Below are 23,817 nucleotides of genomic sequence, written 5' to 3'. Positions count from 1 at the left end.
ACATACATACATACATTCATGCTCCATACATACATACATACATACATACATTCATGCTCCATACATACATACATTCATGCTCCATACATACATACATTCATGCTCCATACATACATACATTCATGCTCCATACATACATACATTCATGCTCCATACATACATACATACATTCATGCTCCATACATACATACATACATTCATGCTACATACATACATACATTCATGCTCCATACATACATACATACATACATACATACATTCATGCTCCATACATACATACATACATACATACATACATACATTCATGCTCCATACATACATACATACATACATACATACATACATACATACATACATACATTCATGCTCCATACATACATTCATGCTCCATACATACATTCATGCTCCATACATACATTCATGCTCCATACATACATTCATGCTCCATACATACATACATACATACATACATACATACATACATACATACATACATACATTCATGCTCCATACATATAGACATACAGTGTTAGGTTGAACAATTAATAAAATGTTCAATTCTCTAGTTGCCTACTCCTGGCCTAATGGATATTGATCATGTGCGCACTAAAGAAATACACCGGACACAGTCAGATGTAAACTCCTTGATCAATCTGTGGCTCAGCTCCAAGGGGACCTTTATTTGGCTTAAAACACAAGCTTATACATTTCCTGTAAGGGGGCTCGGTTAGCTGTAAAATGGGAGTGATCGGATGTATTTCATTGTTTAGTGGGTTGGGCAATGAGCAAGTCCATAGGCGGATCCATGAGGTCATCAGGGTGGGTTGGTCCATGAGGTCATCAGGGTGGGCGTCACTGTGGGTGGATCCATGAGGTCATCAGGGTGGGCGTCATCTTGGATACTAGCACACACGTCTGCTGATACAGGAAATGGCAGCCATCTTTAGGGTCTTATTGATCATCTTGGATACCAGCACATGGTGTGCTGATACAGGAAATGGCAGCCATCTTTAGGTTCTCACGTTGATCTGAGGAAACTTATGTAAGGTTAAACAGTACATGTTATGGGTCTTGAGGTTAATTAAGTATTTGATCTTATGGCTCTCCTCAACAGCAGTACATATAACATAGAGTATATACTCACCGTTACTTGTCACTTTGTTCCCCGAAGCCAGTGTCATCTGTAAAAAAAATATGAAAAAAACAAACAACCAATATACTACCTGTCCGCAGAAATCCACGAGTGTCCCACGACGATCTCCCGTGGAGAGCAGCAGCATCAGATAAAAAACCGGATCCGGCGGGAAAAACCGGATCCGGCGGAAAAAAGGAACTGACAAAAAAAACGGATCCGGTGACAAAAAACCGGATCCGTCGACAAAAAACGGATCCGGCAGGGAAAAACGGATCCGGTGTGGAAAAAAACAGATCCGGTGGAAAAACGGATCCAGCGGGAAAAAACGGATGCGGCGTGGAAAAACGGATCCGGAGGGAAAAAACCGGATCCGGCGGGGGAAAAAACGGATCTGGCGGAAAAAAACGTATCCGGCGAAAAAAAAATCGGATCCGGAGGGAAAAAATGGATCCGGCGGAAAAAAACAGATCTGGCGGAAAAAAACAGCATGCGCTGCCAAAACTCCGCCCCCTCCTTCCAGACTTCAGAATGGGCAGCGGATGTGTTGAAAAACTGCATCCGCTGCCCACGTCGGGCACAAATTTCACAACGTGCGTCGGTACATCGGCCCGACGCATAGCGACGGACCCGTACCGATGCAAGTGTGAAAGAGGCCTTTATGAGCGTTGAATTAAAAAAGAAAAAAGAAAAAAACGGTGTGCGCTCCCGTGCAATTTTCTGTGCCAGAGGGGGAAAGCCGGGGGCCAATATCTGTAGCCTGCTATGAATATCAGCCCGCAGCTGTCTGCGTAGCCTTTACTGGCTATTAAAATAGGGGGACCGCAAAAAAAAAAAATTACGTGGGGTCCCCCTATATTTTATAGCCAGAAAGGCTACGCAGACAGCTGCGGGCTGATATACATAGCCTAGAGAGGGGCCATGGATATTCCCCCCCCCCCCCCCGGCTACAAATACCAGTCCGCAGCCGCCCCGGAATGGCGCATCTGTAAGATTCGCCAATTCCGGCACTTAGCCCCTCTCTTCCCACTCCCGTGTAGCGGTGGGATATGGGGTAATAAGCGGTTAATGTCACCTTGCTATTGTAAGGTGACATTAAGCCGGGTTAATAACGGAGAGGCGTCAATAAGACGCCTGTCCGTTATTAATCCAATAGTAAGAAAGGGTTAATAAAACACACACGTTAGGAAAAAGTATTTTAATATTCTTCATTTCACCATACTTACCATACTTCAGCGCCTGCAAAAAACGTAAAATAATAAACCGTATACTACCTGTCCGCCGTAGTCCAATTAATAACGAGTGTCCCACGACGATCTCCCCTATAGAACAGTGACATCGGGTGATGTCACTGCTCTATAGGACCCTCAGTGACACACTGACAGGAGACAAAGGCTCCTGCAGTACATCACTGAGGGGTTACCTTAGGACAAAGTCTCACTTTATGCCAATTGCTGCCTGGGAAAATTTATCATACAGCAATAGCATAAAGTGAGACTAGGGACTTTTTTTTCTTTACAGCGGCGGAGGAATACAGTGGTGGAAGGATACCTTCCTGCCGTCATTGTGTTCCTGGAGAGCAGTCGCATTATCTGATGCTGCTGCTCTCCATGGGAGATCGTCGTGGGACACTCCTGGATTTCTGCGGACAGGGAGTATATTGGTTGTTTGTTTTTTTCATATTTTTTACAGATGACACTGGCTTCGGGGAACAAAATTACAAGTAATGGTGAGTATGTAATCTATGTTTAATGTACTGTATGTCTATATGTATGTCATGTATGTAGCATGCATGTATGTAGCATGCATGTATGTAGCATGCATGTATGTAGCATGCATGTATGTAGCATGCATGTATGTAGCATGCATGTATGTAGCATGCATGTATGTAGCATGCATGTATGTAGCATGCATGTATGTAGCATGCATGTATGTAGCATGCATGTATGTAGTTTTTTTTTTTTTTTTCATTCAACACATTAGCCGGATGATGGGACTATTACTGTCCCATCATTGGCTAATGTGTCAATCACTGTCAGTGTAGCAGGCATCGTCTGATGGGACTTGTAGTCCCATTGGACGATGCTTGCACACACGCATAGAGACCCCCCCACGCCGCACAGAGAGGGAGAGCGACACGGGGAGAGTGCAGCTTAACGGAGATCACTGGGACTGTGTGCAAGTGGGGAGGCGGAGACCTAGCAGGAGAAGCACCCAGGGAGGGCAGCGTGTGAGAGCAGAGGATGTTGTCTGCTCAGAACGTGCAGTGCCTGGAGTACAGACAGAGGAGCAGGGAGGTAAATCACCCGCACTCCCCACTCTCCTGGCTCCAGTCAGCGCTTCTGTCCTGCGATAGAGAGCAAGTGGAGCTGGGCAGATAGCACTGGGCTATAGTAAAATGGCGGCTAGTCACACCTACAGCAGTGAATTGTGCAGCCCACAGAGGCGTGCCCAGCTCACTGCTAATGCTGCTCCAATCTTATAGATAGGGTCAGCGCCGGTCTATTATCTCCTATGTCCATGGGGTGCCGTAAAATGACACTGCTAGTGTCGTGCTACTGCTGTGAAACCAAGATGTCAGCCCCCAGTTCCTTCTTTCTACTGGTATAACACACGAAATCTGTTTTACATGCATTCAAATCTTGGTTATAACAGCATGTTATGCTACATTACATTGATTAATGAATGATCTACAAACGCGGTACCTTACCTTTAATGTGGTCACACATTGTCCAGTTGAAACAAGTTATCACCTGTTGATCGGCAGGGGACCAACTGTTGGGAACTGCACCGATTGTAACTTTTATCCCTGTTACATTTTCCATTAGAAAACTAGTTTTTGAACATCTAAAAAAACCCGCTGCATATACCCCAGCAGTGCGCTACAGTGATTGTCTTTCTAAAGTAAAGAGCTTATAGGGCTAAGTGTACACTGCGTCCGTGTGCCTAGCCTACTGTATTCTTCGGGAGCTTTTCACAATGCATAATGGAACATTGCCATAGGTCTCCATTTACTATACGAAGGAAGTGCTTTCCTATGTTACAGAGGTTTACTGCAAAGAAATGTAAACCATGTGGTGTACACATCTTTACAATGGGTATCAATGGTGTACAAATGCCTTGGCATAAATCCTGACTGTGTCCATTATCGGACTCCTACCTCCTGAACATATGCAGCCAACAATGGCTACAAACAGTGTGTGCCTAGCCTTAGTACTGTGCTCCTTGCCTTGGAGACTGGCCACCGCTGTGGTGGCCAGTAACCTCACATCCTGATAACAGATATGTTTGATAATCACTAAATTGCATAGTGGCTTGTTTTTACAAGCACTTGACAATTTTACCTATTTATGATAATGAGAATAGTCCTTTAATTCCAGCATTAAGCCTAGCCTAGTAATGGCGGAGCTAATTTAGTCTTTTTTTGTTTGTGACCATTCGCTTTTTATTGCTTTCACTGTCCAATTTTTTTTTTATTCATGTAAATCTACCAACTCTGATTCACTCTAAGTGTAAGTACTCTTCCCTTGTAGGAAGCAGAATATGGGGCACATGAGCAGATTGAGCTGTATGAAGATGTCATCTCGCCTTCTGCAAATAACGGAGATGCTCCTGAAGATCGAGACTATATGGACAACCTTGCAGCATCTGTCTCTGATGATGTAGTGAAAGGGTCAGCACCCAATGTTATATTTACTTATCCAGGAAAAAGAATTGCTCTGTATATTGGAAATCTAACATGGGTAAGTATGTTTGTCATGAGCAATGAATGAGTAATTGTCTTTTCAGCCTCAATACAAGTACAATGAATGTGTTTTTAAAGGGAACCTGTCACCAGGAAAAACGCTATTAACATACAGATATTGGGTAAATCTGCACATTAACAGCCCTATTAACCTGCCCGACACCTGCACTTAGCTGAATTCTGGAGGGAGAAAATGAACTTAATTCCTCCTGCAGCGTTCCGGTTTCAGTCACCCGTCTCAAAGAGGCAGCTGTTACCCGGGCCCTGACTGGCTCTGCTTTGGTGACAGGTTCCCTTTAAACGTTCTTTGGGACTACAAACACCAAGCAACAGCACCCTGCAATTGTTAAATATATGATTTCCACTGTTGGTACACAAGTAAAAAAGTGAGGTTCTTGATCAAAGTGAGCCCAACTGCTAATGACGAAACAATATTTCAGATACGACCCTAAACTAAACACTCACTTCGGTGCCTAGACCTCAGATACATAGAATTCCGGCATACTTTGCTATTATTAGAGGGAACCTGTCACCCCCAAAATCGAAGGTGAGCTACGCCCACTGGCATCAGGGGCTTATCTACAGCAGAGGGGAGAAGCAGGGGTGTAGCGAGAAGAGAGGTGGCTTAGCCGGGCAGCAGAGTTGAGGACAGACTGGAGTGGTGCAAGGGAGTTAGCGGGGAGGCCACATAGGAGGGTGTTACAGTAATCGAGGCGGGAGATGATGAGGGCATGCACAAGAGTTTTAGCAGATTGTGGGGTGAGGAAGGGACGGATTCTGGCAATATTTTTGAGCTGGAGGCGACAGGAGGTTGTATTGATGCGAGACACTCGCATCACACTCGCAAGTGTGACCCCTGCCTACCACTGACATTCATGTAGCCTTGCATGGTGTGTTAATTGGAATTTTATTGAGCGAGCAATCCCTTGTAAATTGTTTTTACATGTATATTGAAATTTCACCTTTTTATAATAAAATATTTGCAAATATATACTCACTTCAGTGTCCGAAGCAAAAAAAAAAAAATTGAATTCCTACAGAACTCCATTCTCACAAGTGAGAGTACAGTATGTCTTTAACCTACCGCTGACTCCTGAGCTAAGCATCTGCTCCCCTTCCAAGATTTGCAAGGAAGCCAATGCTTATATAATTCATTTAAATTAAAAACATGACTGACTGCCATCATGCACCTAATGTTACAATCATACTATCAGTATTTGGTCAGTATTTCACCTCAGTATTTGTAAACCAAAACCAGGAGCGAGGCAAAAATCGAAAAGTGGTGACGTGTTTCCATTATACTTTTCCTCTGACTGTTCCACTCTTGATTTTGGCTTACAAATACTGATAGTGTGACCGGAGCCTAAAGTTCTGACTCCTGCTTCCCACAGTTTGGGCAGCATGAATCCTATACATATCTAATGTCCATTTAGGTATAATACCAACCTCAAATTAATCAGAATACACAAAATCAGAATACACAAAATCCCATGTATGTTCAACAGGGATAAAGAGTCATAGGCAAAAAAAAAAGTATTAAAATATATATTTTATTCAGAAATAGTTACAAAAAATGTAAAATATAAAACAAGGGGAAATTCTCAAAAATTAGCTGGTAGTGAAACAAGGACCAGGGATAGTAACTAGTAGCAGCAGGTAAATCACAGACACTGTTTGCTGATTAGATCTTGTAAAGTAAAAAACCACATTAAACAGTGTTTATATTAATAAAGTGCATAGTGCTGTTATATTTTCAAAACCCTGTCACATGCGGAAATATAGCAAAAACCTGCCACATTAGTGAAGGACTGCGATACTTGCAATAATAATGTCTCTCCTGGACGCTGGCAAACCTCAGCTATACCCCGGCAGCGGCGTTTAGCCTAACTAGCTTCCTCAATTGGGAGCTCTGATGTATGTAGGGTCCTCCTGAATGTCTGCCAACAAACCTTGTCAAGGGAAATGAGGGTCTGGTAGTTTGAATTTTAAATTCCCCCCTTTTTTCATTCTCAGGGGAAATAGACTGCTTCCAGGGGTGTCTGCTTATGTTGCTTGCCTGCTTAGCCAAACTGAACTTGCCTATATATTGTGGGTTAGCCAAATGGGTATTCAGCCTCCAGCTATCATTGTGTGCACCTTAACATTTGTATTTCTACTTGAATCTTAAGTTGTTTGTGTTTCGTCCTATTTTCAGTGGACAACGGATGAGGACTTGACTGATGCGGTTCACTCTCTGGGTGTTAATGATATTTTGGAAATAAAATTTTATGAAAATCGTGCAAATGGCCAGTCGAAAGGGTGAGTTGAGATATTCTATTAAAATAAACACCTCTGAAAATTGATATGCAAAGTAATTTTCAGCTCTAGATAAAGACCCCTAAATGTGACACTGACATAGTTTGATGGTGAATTGTGCCACCTTACACTCCCCAGGTTACACTGGTGATGACATCGGAGAATCCTCACACCGCGCTCTGCTCGTGATGTCAGGATTTATAAGTCTGCAGACTTGTAGCTTAAGACAGGACAACCCCTTTAAAAAAAAAAAGTGTCTTTGTAGATGCTATTATGTATAGTAATGCTTGTGTTTCTTTTTTTCCGCAATCTGCTCACAAAGGTTTGCACTGATTTGTGTTGGTTCGGAGTCTTCGTCAAAGAAGCTCATGGATTTGTTACCCAAGAGAGAACTACATGGGCAGAATCCTGCTGTCACTCCGTGCAATAAGCAATTCCTCACTCAATTTGAAATGCAGTCAAGAAAAAGTAAGTATCCTTACTTCTACAGAATATTAAGTTTTACAAATTATATCCACTCTGAAAAGCCCTGCTGGCATGCTTTTGGTTGGCCATGCTTCTTTTGCAGGCTGATCTGAGTTTAACACCTTTATGAGACCAAAGCAATTAACCCCTTCCCGACATGTGACGGTATAGTACGTCACATGTCGGGACCCCCGCTTTGATGTGCGCTCCGGCGGTGAGCGCACATCAAAGCCGGGACATGTCAGCTGTTTTGAACAGCTGACATGTTCCCGCAATAGGCGCGGGCAGAATCGCGATCTGCGCGCGCCTATTAACTAGTTAAATGCCGCTGTCAAACGCAGACAGCGGCATTTAACTACCGCATCCGGCCGTGCGGCCGGATATGAGCGCATCGCCGACCACCGTCACATGATCGGGGGTCGGCGATGCTCCTCCATTGTAACCATAGAGGTCCTTGAGACCTCTATGGTTACTGATTGCCGGTGGCTGTGAGCGCCCCCCTGTGGTCGGCGCTCACAGCACACCTGCAAATCTGCTGTGTAGCAGCGATCTTATGATCACTGCTGCATAGCAGAGCCGATCGGGCTGTGCCTGCTTCTAGCCTCCCATGGAGGCTATAGAAGCATGGCAAAAGTAAAAAAAAAAAAGTTTTTAAAAATGTGAAAAAAATAAAAAAAATATAAAAGTTTAAATCACCCCCCTTTCGCCCCAATCAAAATAAATCAATAAAAAAAACCCCAACCTACACATATTTGGTATCGCCGCGTTCAGAATCGCCCGATCTATCAATAAAAAAAAAGCATTAACCTGATCGCTAAATGGCGTAATGAGAAAAAAATTCGAAACGCCAGATTTACGTTTTTTTGGTCGCCACGACATTGCATTAAAATGCAATAACGGGCGATCAAAAGAACGTATCTGCACCAAAATGCTATCATTAAAAACGCCAGCTCGGCACGCAAAAAATAAGCCCTCACCTGACCCCAGATCACGAAAAATGGAGGCGCTACGAGTATCGGAAAATGGCGCAATTTTGTTTTGTTTTGTTTTTTGCAAAGTTTGGAGATTTTTTTCACCACTTAGGTGAAAAATAACCTAGTCATGTTAGGTGTCTATGAACTCGTAGTGACCTGGAGAATCATAATGGCAGGTCAGTTTTAGCATTTAGTGAACCTAGCAAAATAGGCAAGCAAAAAACAAGTGTGGGATTGCACTTTTTTTGCAATTTCACTGCACTTGGAATTTTTTTCTCGTTTTCTAGTACACGACATGGTAAAACCAATGATGTCGTTCAAAAGTACAACTCGTCCCGCAAAAAATAAGCCCTCACATGGCCAAATTGACGGAAAAATAAAAAAGTTATGGCTCTGGGAAGGAGGGGAGCGAAAAACGAAAACGGAAAAAGGGAAAAAGCTCCGGGGGTGAAGTGGTTAAAGGCAACCTGACTGCTTTCCAATGCCCACTAAACTGCCATCATGTGTTTAACCCCTTCCTGACATCCGACGTACTATCCCGTCGAGGTGGGGTGGGCCCGTATGACCGCCGACGGGATAGTACGTCATAGCCGATCGGCCGCGCTCACGGGGGGAGCGCGGCCGATCGCGGCCGGGTGTCGGCTGCATATCGCAGCTGACATCCGGCACTATGTGCCAGGAGCGGTCACGGACCGCCCCCGGCACATTAACCCCCGGCACACCGCGATCAAACATGATCGCGATGTGCCGGCGATGGAGGGAAGCATCGCGCAGGGAGAGGGCTCCCTGCGGGCTTCCCTGAGCCCCCCGCAGCAACGCGATGTGATCGCGTTGCTGCGAGGGTCTTACCTCCCTCCCTGCCTGCTCCAGACCCGGATCCAAGATGGCCGCGGATCCGGGTCCTGCAGGGAGGGAGGTGGCTTCACAGACGCCTGCTCAGAGCAGGCACTGTGAAGCAGCCTGCACTTCTCGCAGATCGGTGATCTGTCAGAGTGCTATGCAAACTGACAGATCACCGATCTGTATTGTCCCCCCCTGGGGCAAAGTAAAAAAGTAAAAAAAAAAATTTCCAAATGTGTAAAAAAAAATAAAAAAAATATTCCAAAATAATGAAAAAAAAAAAAAAAATATTATTCCCATAAATACATTTCTTTATCTAAATAAAAAAAACAAAACAATAAAAGTACACATATTTAGTATCGCCACGTCCGTAACGACCCAACCTATAAAACTGCCCCACTAGTTAACCCCTTCAGTAAACACCGTAAGAAAAAAAAAAAAAAAACGAGGCAAAAAACAACGCTTTATTACCATACCGCCGAACAAAAAGTGGAATAACACGCGATCAAAAAGACTGATATAAATATCCATGGTACCGCTGAAAACGTCATCTTGTCCCGCAAAAAACAAGCCGCCATACAGCATCATCAGCAAAAAAATAAAAAAGTTATAGTCCTGAGAATAAAGCGATACCAAAATAATTATTTTTTCTATAAAATAGTTTTTATCGTATAAAAGCGCCAAAACATAAAAAAAATGATATAAATGAGATATCGCTGTAATCGTACTGACCCGACGAATAAAACTGCTTTATCAATTTTACCAAACCCGGAACGGTATAAACGCCTCTCCCAAAAGAAATTCATGAATAGCAGGTTTTTGGTCATTCTGCCTCACAAAAATCGGAATAAAAAGCGATCAAAAATGGTCACGTGTCCGAAAATGTTACCAATAAAAACGTCAACTCGTCCCGCAAAAAACAAGACCTCACATGACTCTGTGGAGCAAATGTGGAAAAATTATAGGTCTCAAAAGGTGGAGACGCAAAAACTTTTTTGCTATAAAAAGCGTCGCTGGTTTCACACTTCCGTTTTTGTCTGCAGCGTTTTTTGCACAAAAAAAGCATGCGTTTTTTCCCTATATTTAACATTGAAAACGCATGCGGTTTTTTTGTACGCGTTTGGTCGCGTTTTCAAACGCATGCGGTTTTTTTCTGCATGCGTTCATTTTCAGAAATACAACCTGCAGTATTTTCTTGCGTTTTTAAGCACATGCGTTTGTTTGCGTTAAAAACGCATGCATTTTTATCGAAAAAAAACAGAAAACACACTGAAAAGCCACCCACCACCATCAAGGTGATAAAGGGATCCAAACCCTAACCCTAACTCTACCCCTAACCTCACCCCTAACCGTTTAATGAACATTTTCTGACAGTCATAGTGCCACGTATTTCAGTGCCACGTATTTCAGTGCCACGTATTTCAGTGCCACGTATTTCAGTGCCACGTATTTCAGTGCCATGTATTTCAGTGCCACGTGTTTCAGTGCCACGTATTTCAGTGCCACGTATCACGTATTTCAGTGCCACATATTTTAGTACCACGTATTTCAGTTGCACGTATTTCAGTGCCACGTATTTCAGTGCCACGTATAACGTATTTCAGTGCCACGTGTTTCAGTGCCACGTATTTAAGTGCCACGTATCACATATTTCAGTGCCACGTATTTAAGTGCCACGTATTTAAGTGCCACGTATTTAAGTGCCACGTATTTAAGTGCCACGTATTTCAGTGCCACGTATTTAAGTGCCACGTATCACATATTTCAGTGCCACGTATTTAAGTGCCACGTATTTAAGTGCCACGTATTTAAGTGCCACGTATTTAAGTGCCACGTATTTAAGTGCCACGTATTTAAGTGCCACGTATTTAAGTGCCACGTATTTAAGTGCCACGTATTTAAGTGCCACGTATTTAAGTGCCACGTATTTAAGTGCCACGTATTTCAGTGCCACGTATTTAAGTGCCACGTATTTAAGTGCCACGTATCACATATTTCAGTGCCACGTATTTAAGTGCCACGTATTTCAGTGCCACGTATTTCAGTGCCACGTATTTCAGTGCCACGTATTTCAGTGCCACGTATTTAAGTGCCACGTATCACATATTTCAGTGCCACGTATTTCAGTGCCACGTATTTCAGTGCCACGTATTTCAGTGCCACGTATTTCAGTGCCACGTGTTTCAGTGCCACGTATTTAAGTGCCACGTATCACGTATTTCAGTGCCACGTATTTCAGTGCCACGTATTTCAGTGCCACGTATTTCAGTGCCACGTATTTCAGTGCCACGTATTTCAGTGCCACGTATTTCAGTCACGTTTAGGGTTAGGGTTAGGGGTAGGGTTAGGGTTAGGGCTAGGGTTGGAGGTAAAGTTAGGGTTGGGGCTAAAGTTAGGGTTGGGGCTAAAGTTAGGGTTAGGGTTTGGATTACATTTACGTTTGGATTAGGGTTGGGATTAGAATTATGGGTGTGTCAGGGCTAGGGGTGTGGTTAGGGTTACCGTTGGGATTAGGGTTAGGGGTGTGTTTGGGTTAGGGTTTCAGGTAGAATTGGGGGGTTTCCACTGTCCAGGCACATCAGGGGCTCTCCAAGCGCGACATGGCGTCCAATCTCAATTCCAGCCAATTCTGCGTTGAAAAAGTAAAACAGTGCTCCTTCCCTTCCGAGCTCTCCCGTGCGCCCAAAAAGGGGTTTACCCCAACATATGTGTTATCAGCGTACTCGGGACAAATTGAACAACAACTTCTGGGGTCCAAGTTCTCTTGTTATCCTTAGGAAAATAAAAATTTGGGGGGCTAAAAATCATTTTTGTGGGAAAAAAAAGATGTTTTATTTTCACGGCTCTGCATTATAAACTGTAGTGAAACACTTGGGGGTTCAAAGTTCTCACAACACATCTAGATAAGTTCCTTGGGAGGTCTAGTTTCCAATATGGGGTCACTTGTGGGGGGTTTGTACTGTTTGGGTACATCAGGGGCTCTGCAAATGCAACGTGACGCCTGCAGACCAATCCATTTAAGGCTGCATTCCAAATGGCGCTCCTTCCCTTCCGAGCTCTGTCATGCGCCCAAACAGTGGTTCCCCCCAACATATGGGGTATCAGCGTACTCAGGACAAATTGGACAACAACTTTTGGGGTCTAATTTATCCTGTTACCCTTGTGAAAATACAAAACTGGGGGCTAAAAAATCATTTTTGTGAAAAAAAAAAAGAATTTTTATTTTCACGGCTTTGCGCTATAAACTTTAGTGAAACACTTGGGGGTTCAAAGTTCTCAAAACACATCTAGATAAGTTCCTTGGGAGGTCTAGTTTCCAATATGGGGTCACTTGTGGGGGGTTTGTACTGTTTGGGTACATCAGGGGCTCTGCAAATGCAACGTGACGGCTGCTGACCAATCCATTTAAGTCTGCATTCCAAATGGCGCTCCTTCCCTTCCGAGCTCTGTCATGCGCCCAAACAGTGGTTCCCCCCCACATATGGGGTATCAGCGTACTCAGGACAAATTGGAAAACAAATTTTGGGGTCCAATTTATTCTGTTACCCTTGTAAAAATACAAAGCTGGGGGCTAAAAAATCATTTTTGAGAAAAAAAAAAAAAAATTATTTTCACGGCTCTGCGTTATAATCTGTAGTGAAACACTTGGGGGTTCAAAGCTCTCAAAACACATCTAGATAAGTTCCTTAGGGGGTCTACTTTCCAAAATGGTGTCACTTGTAGGGAGTTTCAATGTTTAGGCACATCAGGGGCTCTCCAAACGCAACATGGCGTCCCATCTCAATTCCAGTCAATTTTGCATTGAAAAGTCAAATGGCGCTCCTTCCCTTCCAAGCTCTGCCATGCGCCCAAACAATGGTTTACACCCACATATGGGGTATCAGCGTACTCAGGACAAATTGCACAACATTTTTTGGGGTCCAATTTCTTCTCTTACCCTTGGGAAAATAAAAAATTGGGGGCAAAAAGATCATTTTTGTGAAAAAATATGATTTTTTATTTTTACGGCTCTGCATTATAAACTTCTGTGAAGCACTTGGTGGGTCAAAGTGCTCACCACACATCTAGATAAGTTCCTTAGGGGGTCTACTTTCCAAAATGGTGTCACTTGTAGGGAGTTTCAATGTTTAGGCACATCAGGGGCTCTCCAAACGCAACATGGCGTCCCATCTCAATTCCAGTCAATTTTGCATTGAAAAGTCAAATGGCGCTCCTTCCCTTCCAAGCTCTGCCATGCGCCCAAACAATGGTTTACACCCACATATGGGGTATCAGCGTACTCAGGACAAATTGCACAACATTTTTTGGGGTCCAATTTCTTCTCTTACCCTTGGGAAAATAAAAAATTGGGGGCAAAAAGATCATTTTTGTGAAAAAATATGATTTTTTATTTTTACGGCTCTGCATTATAAACTTCTGTGAAGCACTTGGTGGGTCAAAGTGCTCACCACACATCTAGATAAGTTCCTTAGGGGGTCTACTTTCCAAAATGGTGTCACTTGTAGGGAGTTTCAATGTTTAGGCACATCAGGGGCTCTCCAAACGCAACATGGCGTCCCATCTCAATTCCAGTCAATTTTGCATTGAAAAGTCAAATGGCGCTCCTTCCCTTCCAAGCTCTGCCATGCGCCCAAACAATGGTTTACACCCACATATGGGGTATCAGCGTACTCAGGACAAATTGCACAACATTTTTTGGGGTCCAATTTCTTCTCTTACCCTTGGGAAAATAAAAAATTGGGGGCGAAAAGATCATTTTTGTGAAAAAATATGATTTTTTATTTTTACGGCTCTGCATTATAAACTTCTGTGAAGCACTTGGTGGGTCAAAGTGCTCACCACACATCTAGATAAGTTCCTTAGGGGGTCTACTTTCCAAAATGGTGTCACTTGTAGGGAGTTTCAATGTTTAGGCACATCAGGGGCTTTCCAAACGCAACATGGCGTCCCATCTCAATTCCAGTCAATTTTGCATTGAAAAGTCAAATGGCGCTCCTTCCCTTCCAAGCTCTGCCATGCGCCTAAACAATGGTTTACACCCACATATGGGGTATCATCGTACTCAGGACAAATTGTACAACAACTTTGGGGGTCCATTTTCTCCTGTTACCCTTGGTAAAATAAAACAAATTGGAGCTGAAATAAATTTTGTGTGAAAAAAAGTTAAATGTTCATTTTTATTTAAACATTCCAAAAATTCCTGTGAAACACCTGAAGGGTTAATAAACTTCTTGAATGTGGTTTTGAGCACCTTGAGGGGTGCAGTTTTTAGAATGGTGTCACACTTGAGTATTTTCTATCATATAGACCCCTCAAAATGACTTCAAATGAGATGTGGTCCCTAAAAAAAAATGGTGTTGTAAAAATGAGAAATTGCTGGTCAACTTTTAACCCTTATAACTCCGTCACAAAAAAAAATTTTGGTTCCAAAATTGTACTGATGTAAAGTAGACATGTGGGAAATGTTACTTATTAAGTATTTTGCATGACATATGTCTGTGATTTAAGGGCACAAAAATTCAAAGTTGGAAAATTGCAAAATTTTCAAAATTTTCGCCAAATTTCCATTTTTTTCACAAATAAACGCAAGTTATATCGAATAAATTTTACCTTTAACATGAAGTACAATATGTCACGAGAAAACAATGTCAGAATCGCCAAGATCCGTCAAAGCGTTCCAGAGTTATAGCCTCATAAAGGGACAGTGGTCAGAATTGTAAAAATTGGCCCGGTCATTAACGTGCAAACCACCCTTGGGGGTGAAGGGGTTAATGCTACCATTATACCCTTCCTAACAAGACCATTTTATTGTCCTATTGATTTCTGTATATACCAAAAACAAATTTTATAACTGAGGTGGTGATACTTAAAGGGAACCTGTCACCCCCCTTCACCCCCACCCCCCCCCCCCCCCCCCCCCCCGGCGTTTTTAACTAAAAGAGCCACCTTGTGCAGCAGTAATGCTGCATTCTGACAAGGTGGCTCTTTTAGTTCTGGGTGCTGTAACCGCCGAAATAATCAGTTTTATCATTTGTTTTATAATACAGAGATATGTCACACAAAATAGTTAATAAATAACATTTCCCACATGTCAGCACATTTTTGGAAACATTTTTTTAAGAAGATATAAGGGTTAAAATTTGACCAGCGATTTCTCATTTTTACAACAAAATTTACAAAACTTTTTTTTTTTTTTAGGGACCATCTCACATTTAAAGTCACTTTGAGGGGTGTACATGACAGAAAATACCCAAAAGTTCTAAACACTGCACCCCTCAAGGTGCTCAAAACCACATTCTAGAAGTTTATTAACCCTTTAGGTGCTTCACAGGAACTAAAGCAACGTGGAAGGAAAAAATTAACATTTAACTTTTTTTTTTTGTTACAAACATTTTACTTGAGAACCAGTTTTTTTTTTTTTTTTTTTTTTTTTCATTTTTCACAAGTGTAAAAAGAGAAAATGAACTACAAATTTTGTTGTGCAATTTCTCCTGACTACGCCGATACCCCATATGTTGGGGTAAACCACTGTTTGGGCACACGGCAGAGCTTAGGCTAGGTTCACATTGCGTTAATGTGTGCACGCTAACGGACAGCGTTGCACGGCGAAAATGTCGCAATTAACGCCGTGCAACGGGTCCGTTAGCGTGCCCATTGACAGCAATGTAAATTTCTCCTGCAGCGCATCACTAGCGCGTGCCTTTTTCGTCTCGCGCTAGTGATGTGCCGTTCTTCTGTGACGCGCCTCGGACGCTGCTTGCAGCGTCCGCGGCGCGCCCGAGGTCCGTTCCCCGCTCTCGCAGATCGGGGATCTGCGAGAGTGGGGACGTTAACGCGACCCCAAACACGGCCCCTAAATAAACATTGCGTTAGCGCAATCCACTAGCGCTAGCGCTAAACGGATTGCCCTAACGCAATGTGAACCTAGCCTTAGAAGGGAAGGAGCGCCTTTTGACTTTTTCAATGCAGAATTAACTGTGACTGGACACCATGTCGCATTTGGAGAGCCTCTGATGTGCCTAAACAGTGGAAACCCCCAACAAGTGACACCATTTTTAAAACTACCGGGGGCCGGGGGGAGTGCAGGCAGGCATGGCACAATACAGACACAGGGCTCCCTGCGCCCCTGTCTCTGCGGCAGCACCAGCTCTGTACTGCCTCAGGGGGACCCCTCACCGGGGCCCCCCCCTTCCGCTTACAGCCCCACCGCTATCCTGCCTTTCAATCCGGGGGGGTCCGGTTCAGATCCGACCCCCTCCCGGACTTTCGCGCCGGCCTGGAGCCTTTTTGGGCAGCAGGCATCTAATTTAGGCCCCGGCTTCAGCCTAGCTGAAGCCTCCGCCCCCCCGGATGACAAATATGACACTCTACAGTGTCATAGAGGGGGCGGATCGAGACAGAAAGGGCGCGTTTTTACACAGCTTTGCCGCCTTTTACTCAGCTCTCTGCCCCCTTCTCCCCCTGCCTCTTCTCCTCGGCAGCCATTTCTACTGCAGCAATTAACCCTGCATCTCCCGGTCAGCAGGACCAGGCCAGCCAGTCTTCGGGGGTACAGGACTGTGGATCTTCGGCGCTGGACCTAGGGGCACACTGGTGGGGTAAGATCACAGCTGGGTTGTTTTACTCGGCTGTGAATCCATATTCCCTATAAGGCTCCCCTATAGGATCCTCTGCATAGCTACCCCTGTAAGGTCCTCTGCATAGCAGCCCTTCTGCACTATGCCGGGCTCAAGGTCCAAGAGAACCAGGCAGGACTGCTATTATGCATTCTGCACAGCCTGCAGGACCGCTCTCCCCAGTGGCAGTGTGTACCCACACTGCCAGGACTGCACTCAGACTACTGTGTCAGAGCCCCAAGAGGCCCCTGCCAATGCTTTTGTGTCTAATGCCACGCCGGAATGGGTCACTCAGATGTTGCAATCTATGACGCAGTCTTTAGATAACCTAACCTCCACATTGCTTCAGGCTCTGCCGAGTCATGCCTCGGCTATGACCGTTACCCAGCAAAAGGAGAGCTTGACTCAGGGACAGGACGACCCTGGCACATCCACGTCTGTCAGGACGCAAGCGGACCCACAGTCCATCTACGTCATCCCATAGCACTCGGTCATCCCCTTCTAGGGAGAGACACTGTAGTTCTAGGTCATCTAGACCGTCCCCTTCCAGGGACAGACGATGCAGATCTCCGCAATCCCCGACCAGAGAAGGCCTCCTCCCAGGCTCACCCAGCAGGGGACGCCTCAGTGATACACAGGATTCGGAAGGCATCTGTAACTCCGACTCAGACAAGGAAACGGAGGGGTCCCTGATCCCAATCCCCCCTAGCAACACAGCGCTAGTTGAGGACTTAATCTCTTCCATCCATCGGGTGCTGGACTTTTCTGATCCGCCACCAGAGGCCCCAGAACACAAGATTTCCTTTGAAGGACCTCTGAAGCCGCCTAAGGTTTTCTCTAACCACCCAGAGTTTAAGGCGATCCTTAAAAAGCAGTTCTCACAGCCTGAGAAAAAAATCGCTAATCGCAAATATCTGGAGGCGAGGTACCCCTTCCCGCAGAAGGGACGCCAAGGAGTGGAGAGACCCACCCGAAGTGGACCCCCCAGTCTCTAGACTAGCAGCACAGACCCTTCTTTCACTGCCAGATAGCTTAACCCTCAGGGACGCAGCAGACCGGCAGGTAGAACGCATGGCTCGTTCAATTTTCGAGGCCGCAGGGGCATCCCTGGCTCCCGCCTTCGCTTCAGTTTGGGCTGCCAAGGCCATTGTGGCCTGGGCCAAAAATTTACAAGCTGGCCTCCAAGCATCCGCTCCTGAGCTGTCGGACCAAGCGGTTCAAATAGCAGTCATAGCAGATTACATGCTTCATGCAGCTTTGGATTCAGCAAGGGGTGTAGCGGGGATAGCATCAAACGCCATCACAATTCGGTGTATCCTCTGGCTGCGGGAATGGAAAGCCGACGCAGCCTCAAAGAAGTCCCTCACGCACCTCCCCTACCTCAGTGGGCGACTTTTCGGTGAACAGTTGGACACGATGATATCCAACGCCACTGGGGGTAAGAGTACCTCTCTTCCCCAACTGAAACCTAAACGCACTTACAAGAAGCGTAACCAAACTCGATTCCGATCCTTTCGGAATTCTTCGGGCTGGTCCGTCTCGCGTCCAGCACAGAATCTTAACCGTTCCCCATGCAGGGACAACTCCCGATCAACGCAAAGGTCGGACAAGACCTGGCAGTCAAAAGCAGCCCAGTCTAAACCGAGAGGAGGAAAATCTCAGACTTTCTCCTCATCATGACTCACGGACTCCGGAAGACACCACACCAGTAGGCCGCCGACTTTTGCTCTTTCATCAAGTCTGGCTGTCTATTACCGAAGACAGGTGGATCAGGGAACTAGTGTCTTCCGGATACAAGATAGAGTTCACCTCCAACCCACTGGACCGATTCTTCCTCTCTGTCCCCCCAGAACCACCAGCCAAGGCCGTGCCTTCCAGCAAGCGGTCTCCTCGCTTTTTCAAGCAGGAGTCATAGTACCGGTCCCCACGGCCGAGCGCTTCCGAGGGTTCTACTCCAATCTATTCGTAGTCCCCAAGAAAGGAGGCAGCGTGCGGCCCATACTGGACCTAAAACAACTCAACAAATATGTACGGGTCCGTCACTTCCGCATGGAGTCCCTTCGGTCCATCATTGCGTCCATGGAGCAGGGAGAATATCTCGCCTCCATAGACGTACAAGACGCATACCTGCATTTACCGATTGCACCTGCCCATCAGAGATTTCTCAGGTTCGCAATCGACCAGGACCACTACCAGTTCGTGGCTCTCCCATTTGGACTCGCCACGGCTCCCAGAGTGTTTACCAAAGTCATGGCAGCCACAATGGACGTCCTGCACTCCAGAGGCGTAGTCGTTCCATACTTGGACGATCTACTCATCAAGGCTCCCACCTTCAAGGACTGCTAGCTCAGCGTCTCAATCACAATCGACACTGAGTCGCATGGGTTGGTTAGTCAACCTACAAAAGTCATCACCAACCCCGAGTCAGTCTCTGAGTTTCCTGGGAATGCTATTCAACACCTCCAGGGGTCTAGTGCTCCTTCCCAAGGACAAGGCACTGGCTCTCCATCTAGGAGTTCGCACCCTCCTCCGCAAACCCCCTCGATCTCTCTGGTTTGCCATGAGAGTCCTCAGCAGGATGGGGGCAGCAATAGAATCCGTCCCATTTGCCCAGTTTCGCCTCAGGCCTCTCCAACTAGTCCTGGGACAAGAACCCCTTCTCTCTCGACAGGGAGTTCCGGCTAATGTCGTCAACCAAGAGGTCCCTGCACTGGTGGCTCAAGCCAACCTTGCTAGCAAAGGGGAAATCCTTTCTCACAAGTCGTTGGAAAGTTCTGACCACCGATGCGAGCCTGACGGGTTGGGGTGCAGTGCACCTACACCACAGGGCACAGGGCAAGTGGTCCTCAGGGGAAGCGACCATGCCCATCAACATCCTGAAAATTCGTGCCATCCTCCTGGCATTGAGGGCCTTTCATCACTTACTGGCAGCCTCTCACATCAGAATACAGTCGGACAATGCCACGGTTTTGGCATATGTGAATCACCAAGGGGGGACCCGCAGTACCCAGGCGATGCGAGAAGTGTCACATATCCTCCACTGGGCGGAGGACACAGGGTCGGTTCTCTCAGCGGTCCACATTCCAGGTGTGGACAACTAAGAAGCAGACTTCCTCAGCCGACATGAAATAGACTCGGGAGAGTGGTCTCTCCATCCCAAAATTTTTCGCCAGATCTGGCATCGCTGGGGGACCCCAGATGTGGACATAATGGCATCCTACTTCAATGCCAAGGTCTTCAACTTCATGGCCATAACACACGATCCGCGGTCGCTCGGAGCAGACGCTCTGGTTCAGGACTGGACCCAGTTCCAGCTTCTGTACATTTTTCCACCTCTCCCCCTGATACCCAGGGTGGTGAGGAAGATCAAGCAAGAGGGAGTTCCAACCATCCTAATTGCACCGGACTGGCCCAGACGTACATGGTACGCCGACATCGTACAACTTACAGCGGACGCCCCCTGGCATCTCCCCGACCACCACAATCTTCTATCACAAGGCCCGTTCTACCACCAGAACTCAGGGGCTCTCAATTTGACAGCGTGGCCCTTGAGACCTGGGTTCTAACCCAGGCAGGGCTCTCGCCGGACGTCACTGGAACCATGATCAGGGCACGGAAGCCAGCCTCTGCCAAGATTTATTACCGTACCTGGAAAGCTTTCTTTACCTGGTGCAAATCTCATGGCCAGACCCCACTCCCTTATTCTCTACCCAAAGTACTTGGTTTTCTCCAATCGGGTCTGGAAGCCAGACTGTCATTGGGCTCGCTTAAGAGCCAGGTGGCAGCCCTCTCAGTGCTTTTTCAAAGGCACGTTGCTACCAAACCGCTAGTAAGGACTTTTCTTCAGATTGGTTCCCCCCTGCAGACGACCACTAGAAACGTGGGACCTCAACCTGGTCCTGACAGCATTGCAGGAACCACCCTTCGAACCCCTTAAGGAGGTCCCGCTCCGCCTTCGCTCCCAGAAGGTGGTTTTCCTGGTGGCAATCACCTCGCTACGCAGGGTGTCTGAACGGACAGCTCTCTCCTGCAGACGGCCTTTCCTGGCGTTTCACCAGGACAAGGTAGTTCTTCGTACGGCCCCATCCTTCCTTCCGAAGGTTGTGTCCAACTTCCACCTCAATGAGGAAATTTCACTACCATCCCTTTGTCCGGTTCATAGAGTGGAGAAGGCTCTGCATACGCTTGACCTTGTCAGGGCATTGCGTATATACGTGTCTAGGATTGCGTCCTTCCGGAGGTCTGATTCTCTTTTCCTCCTTCCGGAAGGCGGCCACAAGGGTCTGCCAGCTTCCAAAGCTACCCTTGCCAGGTGGATCAAATCCACCATACAAGAGGCCTACCGCCTTAAAGGGAAGGTGCCACCAGTTTTCTTGTAGTTTGTTTTTTTGTGAAATTAAGCTTAAAATAGTAAATAAAATGTATTAATGCAATGTTTGCACTGTTGGCAAACATTTCTATATGAAAAATATTATATATTTTCTTACAAATATATATATTGACCACTAGGGGGAGCATTTTCCGTTTTAGACCTCAAGCAGCTATAGTAAGACTTACCAGCTTTACTGTTAGCTGGAAAATCTGGGCAGTAACTGCTGACATCACCATTTCCCTCCCCTTTTGGGTGGTCTAATATCCCTAGGGCAGAATGAAGAGCAGCATCACAGGGCAGAGCCATTTTGTGTGTGACTGCCCTGTGATCTGCTATCACCAGCAGTTACTGTATCAGAAGCACAGTAAAGGTACCTTCACACGAAACGACATCGCTAGCGATCCGTGACGTTGCAGCGTCCTCGCTAGCGATATCGTTTAGTTTGACACGCAGCAGCGATCAGGATCCTGCTGTGATGTCGCTGGTCGCTGAATAAAGTCCAGAACTTTATTTGGTCGTCCGATCGCTGTGTATCGTTGTGTTTGAAAGCAAAAGCAACGATACCAGCGATGTTTTACACTGGTAACCAGGGTAAACATCGGGTTACCAAGCGCAGGGCCGCGCTTAGTAACCCGATGTTTACCCTGGTTACCAGCGTAAAAGTGAAAAAAAAAAAGTACATGCTCACCTGCGCGTCCCCCAGCTTCTGCTTCCTGACCCTTACTGAGCGCCGGCCCTAAAGTGAAAGTGAAAGCACAGCGGTGACGTCACCGCTGTGCTGTTAGGGCCGGAGCTCAGTCAGTGTCAGGAAGCGGACGCCGGGGGACGCGCAGGTGAGCATGTACTGTTTTTTTTTTTTCACTTTTACGCTGGTAACCAGGGTAAACATCGGGTTACTAAGCGCGGCCCTGCGCTTAGCAACCCGATGTTTACCCTGGTTACCCGGGGACCTCGGCATCGTTGGTCGCTGGAGAGCGGTCTGTGTGACAGCTCTCCAGCGATCAAACAGCGACGCTGCAGCGATCGGCATCGTTGTCGCTATCGCTGCAGCGTCGCTTCGTGTGAAGGTACCTTTAGTTTATGTGGTGTTTATGTATGGAGCAGCATTGTCTGTGCAGAGCTGTCTGTGACTCATCCCTCAGTAAGATAAGAAGGAGCTCCAGGTCTGCAGTGAATGGCCAGGCATTGTGGAGGGAGGGGAGAGATACATTGTATGGCAGAGAGAGATGTCAGGTGTCACCTCTCTCTGCAGGCTGGGAATGCAGCTTAATGGAGATCACAGGCGGAGACAGAGCAGGAGGACACAGGGCTCCAGTGCACTTCTCTCCTGTGATAGAGAGTAAGTGGAGCTGGGCAGAGAGCACTGGGCTATAATAAAATGGCTGCTAGTCACACCTACAGCAGTGAGTTGTGCAGCCCACAGAGGCGTGCCCAGCTCACTGCTAACACCTCTCCAATGTTAAAGATAGGGTCAGCGCCGGTCTATTATCTCCTATGTCCATGGGGTGCTGTAAAATGACACTGTTGGAGCCCTGCTACTGCTGCAAAACCAGGATGTCAGCCCCCAGTTCCTTCTTTAAACACATATAACACACGAAATCTGTTTCACATGCATTTAAAACTTGGTTATAGCAGCATGTTATGCTACATTACAGTGATTTATTAATGATCTACAAACGCGGTACCTTAGCTTTAAGAATTCTCCTCTTCCAGCCGGTATTACGGCGCACACTACACAGGCGGTAGGGGCCTCCTGGGCCATTCGGCACAACAAGTGTGTAAGGCGGCCACTTGGACTAGCCTACACACGTTAACTAAACACTACAGGGTTCATACCCAGTCCTCAGCGGATGCGAGCCTGGGTAGATGTGTTCTGCAGGCGGCGGTGCCCTAAGTATAGGGGCCTGTCTGCACAATATTCGTCCATTGCTTCCCACCCAGGGACTGCTTTAGGACGTACCATGGTCCTGTCCCCCCCCAATGAGGCGACAGTAAAGGAGATTTTTGTGTACTCACCGTAAAATCTTTCTCTTAGCCTCTAATTGGGGGACACAGCTCCCACCCTGTTGCCCTTTCCGGGCCGTTGTAACTGTTGAGTTCTCATATTGTTTTCTTGAGCTCTTACATAGTTGCCTTCTTACAGGCATAATTATGTTACGTTCCTCCTACTGCTGGAGAAGGCTGACGCCATCCAGGGGTGTATACTGCAGAGGAGGAGCCACAGTTAATCTTTTTCAGATTATGCATAGTGTCGCCTCCTAGTGGACAGCAGCATAAGGCTACTTTCACACTAGCGTCGTGCAGTGCACGTCGCAATGCGACGTGCCGACGCTAGCGTTTAAAGCGCCGCACAACGGGGGCAGCGGATGCGTTGTAAG

The 23,817-nt window shown here is 46.2% G+C and overlaps 1 protein-coding gene across 4 annotated transcripts in view; it reads left to right on the top strand.

Moving 5' to 3' along the window:
- Positions 1-23,817, top strand: part of CPSF6 (cleavage and polyadenylation specific factor 6) — a 77,477-nt gene that overhangs the window by 15,066 nt on the left and 38,594 nt on the right. For all 4 annotated transcript variants that reach the window (XM_077265248.1, XM_077265247.1, XM_077265246.1 and 1 more), the window contains exons 2-4: positions 4,666-4,875; positions 7,072-7,175; positions 7,495-7,640. In XM_077265248.1, the coding sequence (XP_077121363.1) occupies positions 4,666-4,875; positions 7,072-7,175; positions 7,495-7,640 (460 nt within the window). The remainder of the gene's footprint in view (positions 1-4,665; positions 4,876-7,071; positions 7,176-7,494; positions 7,641-23,817) is intronic.

This window comes from Ranitomeya variabilis, chromosome 5, assembly GCF_051348905.1.
Source record: "Ranitomeya variabilis isolate aRanVar5 chromosome 5, aRanVar5.hap1, whole genome shotgun sequence".
Classification (NCBI taxonomy): domain Eukaryota; kingdom Metazoa; phylum Chordata; class Amphibia; order Anura; family Dendrobatidae; genus Ranitomeya; species Ranitomeya variabilis.
Note: the sequence above shows the minus strand (reverse complement) of the source record. Positions and strands in the feature narration are given on the sequence as shown.